Source organism: Phyllostomus discolor, chromosome 1 (assembly GCF_004126475.2).
Source record: "Phyllostomus discolor isolate MPI-MPIP mPhyDis1 chromosome 1, mPhyDis1.pri.v3, whole genome shotgun sequence".
Classification (NCBI taxonomy): domain Eukaryota; kingdom Metazoa; phylum Chordata; class Mammalia; order Chiroptera; family Phyllostomidae; genus Phyllostomus; species Phyllostomus discolor.
In genome coordinates, this window is record NC_040903.2 from 47,739,780 (window position 1) to 47,746,118 (window position 6,339).

At 38.9% G+C, this 6,339-nt stretch overlaps 1 protein-coding gene across 12 annotated transcripts in view; it reads left to right on the forward strand.

The window, feature by feature from the left end:
- ART3 (ADP-ribosyltransferase 3 (inactive)) overlaps positions 1-6,194 on the forward strand; it is a 32,717-nt gene extending 26,523 nt beyond the window's left edge. For 2 of the 12 annotated variants that reach the window (XM_036022420.1, XM_036022440.1), the window contains 2 exons: positions 2,121-2,153; positions 5,548-6,194. In XM_036022420.1, the coding sequence (XP_035878313.1) occupies positions 2,121-2,153; positions 5,548-5,705 (191 nt within the window). In that variant the 3' untranslated portion in view covers positions 5,706-6,194. The remainder of the gene's footprint in view (positions 1-2,120; positions 2,154-5,547) is intronic. The other 10 variants (XM_036022425.1, XM_036022442.1, XM_036022429.1 and 7 more) reach the window with 7 other exon arrangements.
- The last annotated feature ends 145 nt before the right edge of the window (positions 6,195-6,339 follow it).

Genomic DNA, 6,339 nt, shown 5'->3' on the forward strand with positions numbered 1-6,339 from the left:
CCTTACAGTGACTTCTCTTCCTGGCTCTGAAACCCTGGCTTGGGAGGCCAGGAGTAAGGTTGGGATCCTTTGCTCCTTATGGAGGGACATGAGCAGCTGAGACATCCCTCCCGATTTTAAACTGCCACACGCGGGTGGGGTACCAGCCCATTCCATGTCTCTGCCCTTTCTACCAGTCTTGATGTGACTTCTTTAAATCTCTAGTTGTGGGACTTCTAGGCAGCTAGATTTCAGGTGGTTATGAATGATGGTTATTCTGTAGTTTAGTTGCAATTTTTATGTGGTTGTGGGAGAATTTTGAGTACCACATTTAACCTATGCCGCCACCTTGACCAGAAATCTCTTCTGGATAACTTTTTATAAGTTATTTCACTTTTCTGCACCTCTTCTCCCACATCTGTACAATGACAAAAACTTCTGTCTCTTAGGAATGTTAAAGTCCTAATGAGATAAAGTTCTGACAAATGAAGAATAGTTTAAAATAGTAGTAAGTGGTAGCTGTCTTTATTATCATCTGAAAATCTTTTCTCATTTAGGAATAAAAGTGGTACAACTGGATGAAAAGCCTGGTGATAAATTTTTTATCTGGGGTGGAGGCATGGGGTTCTGAGTCCTTTACCGTAACCAGTCAGCTCAGTCTTAAGGAATCTGGGGAGGACACCTGGGCTGCAAAGTTTTTGACATCCCGGTCTGCAAGCCGGCAGGGGGGAATGTTGAGAGCTTTCCATGTGAGCTGCTATCATGGCTGTCTGGGCCGAGCAGAGGAAAAGGTGCTTGGCCTAAACTGGAACAGTTGGCTTCCAGCTGCACCTATTTCAGAACAGGGCAGGAGGCTTCCCAGGCCCAGCTGGCTACTGTGAGGGAATCTGCAGTCACAGAAATAGCATCATCAAAGAGGCGCATATGAGAACTGCACAGCATGGGACCAGCAATTCCATGCTTCTCACTAGCTGTCCTGGTCCTCCAACAAACAGGTTTTGCGGGGACTATTTTGTATTGTGCCCTCTCCTGGAAAGTTGTGTGTAGTGCATGCTCTTTTTCTTTTTCTTTTTTTTTCTTTTCCCCCTCAAAACCGTTACACTAAATCTCATTTAATACAAGATAAATAACTGCTTTTGCCATTTTGGCAATGAGGACACGGAACATGGGAAGGTTAAGGAACCTGTAAAAGGCAAGAAAGAGATAGCCAGGACTCAAATTTTTCAAGTTTTGTTCACTCTCTGTCACATATTTGCTTTTCACCCAGATTTAGTTAAAAAAATATTCATCTATCCTGTGCTACTAGAATTGGCATTTGGCTTCAAAGCCATCAAAATATGGGAATATTAATATTTCAATGCTAGGCACACACTTGGAGTTAGTATAGCATAGTAAATGGGAACAGAGGCCTTGAAATCAGACATTGCTATCACTGATCACCTCTGATCTTTATGTGAGTTTTGAGGAGCATCTGTATAATATGGGTAACTATACCTACCTTCTAGGTCTGTAAGAAATAAAGGTTACAATGTGCATAAAACATCTGCATAATGAGTGGCACATAGTAAGCACTCAATAAATGGTAAGTATTAATATTGTATTTGGGAATCTAAATTCAACATGTAAAAAGAACACTTTTTTGTAATCAAAATTTTAATCATTCTTTTAATGGAAATATACATTATAAAAAAATAAATCCAAAGAGTAAAGCCCTGGCTGGGTAGCTCTGTTGGTTGGAGTGTCATCCAGTACACCAAATGATTGCAAGTTCGATCCCCGGTCAGGGCACATGGTCAGGGCACATACCTACGTTGTGGGCTTGCTCCCTGGTAGGGGCACATACAGGAGCAACTGATTGATGTTTCTCTCTCTGTGTTTCCCACCTCCTTTTCTCTCTCTCTAAAATCAATAAGCATATCCTCAGGTGAGGATTAAAGAAAATTAAAAACAAAAATCCAAGGAGTGCAATTGAGTAACAATTAAGCCCTTCCCCCAACCTAACACATACCTCTAAACCTAATACCCTACCCTCAGTCCCACTCCCAGAAATAACCAAGTTTGTTTAATCATCTAATCATATTTTTCTCTTCTGGATAAATAGGTGTATAATGCAACTAACTCAAAATCTATTTATATTCTAGAATATAAAAGTCAAGAAGATATCAACAGTCTGAGTAAGAAATATCTCATTTTCTTTTAGCTGATAAGTGCTTGATCTGCAATACAGAAAAAGTGAGAAATACATTTTTTCTTAAAGGAACAAAGGTGCAAGTATTTAAGGCATCCTAACAGAATATAATGTCATATCCAAATGTTTGTATGCATGTATATGGTGGGGGCAACTTGACTGTTCCTGCATAGTTTTCTTCTACTGTGTGTAGAGATTATGTTTACAGCAATTATTTTATAAAGCCTGTATACTATCCTGAAATAAGATTCTTAGATAAGGAGACTTCCTGCACCCTTAAAAAATATAATATCCTAATTATAACAAAATTACATACATTCTAATATATAAATGTCTAGATTATACTAGAAGACAATGTAGTAGACAGTGATTGCATTTACTTATGCAAAGACTTAAGAGAAGACTGGAAGCTACTGTATGTGAGCATAAGAAAATGGGAGTGAAGAAATGCAGTGGGTACCAGATAGTACTAATGTTTATTAGAACTATCCAAAAATATTTTGTTTATATATAAAACTGATTTAAGTTCTAGATTGCGCATTATAAATAGGTTTTTATGTTTATGTCTTGCAGTGCATTTGAAATTTGTGTGGAAGCCGGTTGATTTTTCATGGTGCTAAACTAGCCCTCTACTTCCACCCATGTCACAAATCACTCTAAAATTTTTTTTTAATTTTAAGTATATTTTATTGAATATGCTATTAGAGTTGTCCCATTGTTTTCTCCCCTTTATCCTCCTCTGCACAGTACCCTCATTCCCTCTAGCATTCTTCTCCCTCAGTTAATGTCCATGGGTCATACACATAAGTGCTTTGGCTTCTCCATTTCCTATACTATTCTTAACCTCCCCCTATTTTGTATTTACCAATTATGCTTCTTATTCCTTGTACCTTTTCCCTCATTCTCCTCCCTCCTCCTCCCTCCCCCTCCTAGCTGATAACCCTCCATGTGATCTACATTTCTGTGATTCTGTTCCTGTTCTAGTTGTTTGCTTACTTTGTTTGTTTTTGATTTTTAGGTTCAGCTTTGATAGTTGTGAGTTTGTTGTCATTTTACTGTTCAAAGTTTTGATCTTCTTTCTCTTAGATAAGTCCCTTTAACATTTCATGTAGTAAGGGCTTGGTGATGATGAATTCCTTTAACTTGACCTTGTCTGGGAAGCACTTTGTCTGCCCTTCCATTCTAAATGGTAGCTTTGCTGAATAGAGTAATCTTGGATGTAGGTCCTTGCTTTTCGTGACTTTGAATACTTCTTTCCAGCTCCTTCTTGTTTGCAAAGCTTGAGAAATCAGCTGGGTCTTATGCGAACACCTTTGTAGGTAACTCTCCACTTTTCTCTTGCTGCTTTTAAGATTCTCTCCTTATCTTTAACCTTTGGTATTTTAATTATGATGTGTCTTGGTGTAGTCCTCTTCAGGTCCAACTTCTTTGGGACTCTCTGAGTTTCTAAGACTTGTATATCTATTTCCTTTGTAGATTAGGGAAATCATCTTTCATTATTTTTCCTAGTAAGTTTCAATTTCTTGATCTTCCTCTTCTCCTACTGGCACCACTATGATTCAGATGCTGAATGTTTAAAGTTGTCCCAGAGGTTCCCAAGCTTCTCCTCATTTTTTAAAAATTGTTTCTTCATTCTGTTCTGGTTGAATGTTTATGCCTTCCTTTTGTTCCAAATCATTGATTTGAGTCCGTTTCCTTCCCTTCCTGTTGGTTCCCTGGATATTTTTTATTTCACTTTGCATAGCCTTCACTGCTCCTTTTATTGTGTCTATACTCAGGCATTTCTGTGAGCCACCCTAGTTACCAGTGTTTTGAACTCTGCATCTGATAGGTTGGCTATCTCCTCATCACTTTAGTTCTTTGTCTAGGGTTTTGATCTTTTTTTTTTTTTTTTTCATTTGGGCCATATTTCTTTGCCTTGGTATACCTCTTACACTGTAAGGGGCAGAGCCTTAGGTATTTGCCATAGCAGGGCAACCCACTTCATTGCATTGTGGCACTGTATGTGAGGTGGGGGTGTGTCAGAGAGGGAAAAATGCCCCTTGCTCAGCACTTGCCCTGCTTTCAGTCACTTCTCCCGCTTCCTGCAACTGGTGCCCTTCCAGTTGCTGCCCCGGTGCTGATTCCCCAAGTGGGTGGGCTTATGTATGTTCTAGGACCCCGGGGACCCCTCAAATGGACTTTCCTGAGAGACCAGCAGTTTCTTCCACCACTGCAACCACTACAGGTTGTTACAGCCAAAGGTTATGAGGTGTCAGAGAGGGAACAATGCCACTTGCTCAGCTCTTACCCACTTTCACTTTCCCCATTTCCCACAAATGATTGGCACCCTTCCAGGTGCTGCCCTGGTACTGATTCCTGCATGGGTGGGCTCATGTATGGTCTAGGATCCCACTGGCTGCTCCAATGGACTCTCCTGTGAGGCTGGCAGTTTCTTCTGCTGTCGCAGTCACCACAGGTTATTACCACCAAGATTTCTGAGACTTTATTTACCTGGCGCTGGAACCCTGGGTTGTGTGGTCTATCTCGCTTCCCACTTATTCCTCCCAGCTTTTATCCGCATGTGATTGTGGGACTACCCAGTCCGCCAGCTGCCACCTCAAAGCATGTTCTCTCTGCCTGGGTGCCAATCTGCCCTCCTTCTATTGGTCTGGATAAATGTTTCTTCTTTAACTCCTTGGTTGTTGGACTTCCATACAGTTCAATTTTCTGGCAGTTCTTCTTTTTGTTTTTAACTTGGTTATCCTTTTTTTGGTTGTGAAGTATATCTACCTATACCTTCTTGGCTGGAACTTGAAAAAATTAAAACTTTTAATAAGCTTGCAGGGTTTAAGTGTTTAAAAATGCAGCTATATTCACTTGTATAGTTAGCTGTGAGTATATGTATATGAAATATACTTAAAATAGAACAGATACAAAATTACCTTAGCTTGCATATATGTATATGCAAAACATGAAAATAGAAAATTGCCTAAAATTTTAGAGAACTTGAAGAACAAAAAAACTATCTTGTCTACATGGGTATTAAGAAGCCTGTGGAACCCTAGATAAAAACCTGGATCAGCACGCTCTAATGATATACAGGATGGGGCAGAAGTAGGTTTACAGCTGAATACACGACAGTTTATTCTTATATTGCTAATTACTGTATTGTTTTCCATATGTACAACTGTAAACCCACTTTTGCTCCACTCTGTATATGAAAATATGGCCGAGATCCATAATGAGTGATGTTTATTTGAAAATTGTTCCTGGTTAGAAGTATTTCAGGTAAGTTCTAACTCAACTTGAATGTTTACATAGTCAGTGTATATGGTATATAGGTGGATGAACTTGATGTTAAAAATGACATGTCAATGACTATGTGTTCTCATTAACAGCTCCAGCTCCAGCTCCAGCTCCAGCTCCGGCTGCAGTTCCAGTTCCTAGTCCCAAAACTCATCCCTCTGCATCCTCTGGCAAAATGCTCCTTCCACTGTTTGAGACATTCGTTATGTTAATCAGTGCTTCTACTATAAATCTCTTCGTTGCTCTGTAGTCTGATACCTTGACAGTTGAAGTACATTACATGGATCCCATGGGAAATAATCAAAAGAACTGTTATATTTTTCACTTGTTGGCTAAAGTCAGTTGATAAAATGAGAACTGTGTATGTTATTTACTTTGAAAATTCAGAAAGTTTATCCAGTTATGTTACAGAATCATTTTCACTTATTTGTGTATTAATCTTACAACTGCAAAAACTCTATTTCTGATTGAATTCAGTAAAAGACTTTAAGATTATTAGATGTTTCAGTAGAATATCAATACTAAAATATCCAGTGTTAGTAGTTAACATGAATTCCTGAATTGCAATTTTTGAGGGGATTTTTTTTCAATTACAGTTTACAAGTACATTCAATATTATTCTGTATATTAGTTTCAGGTGTACAACTGTACAGCATAATGGTTAAACAATTGTATACTTGTGGCCCCTCTCATGTTTCAAGGACCCCCCTGGTTAATAAATTATTGACTATGTTCTCTATGCTATAATTTACATCCCTGTGACTATTCTGTACCCACCAACTAGTGACTTCTTAATTCCATCACCTTTTCTACCCACTCCCCCAAACCCCCCTCTCCTCTGGTAATCAGTAGTCTGTTCTCTGTCGCTATAAGTCTGTTTTTAT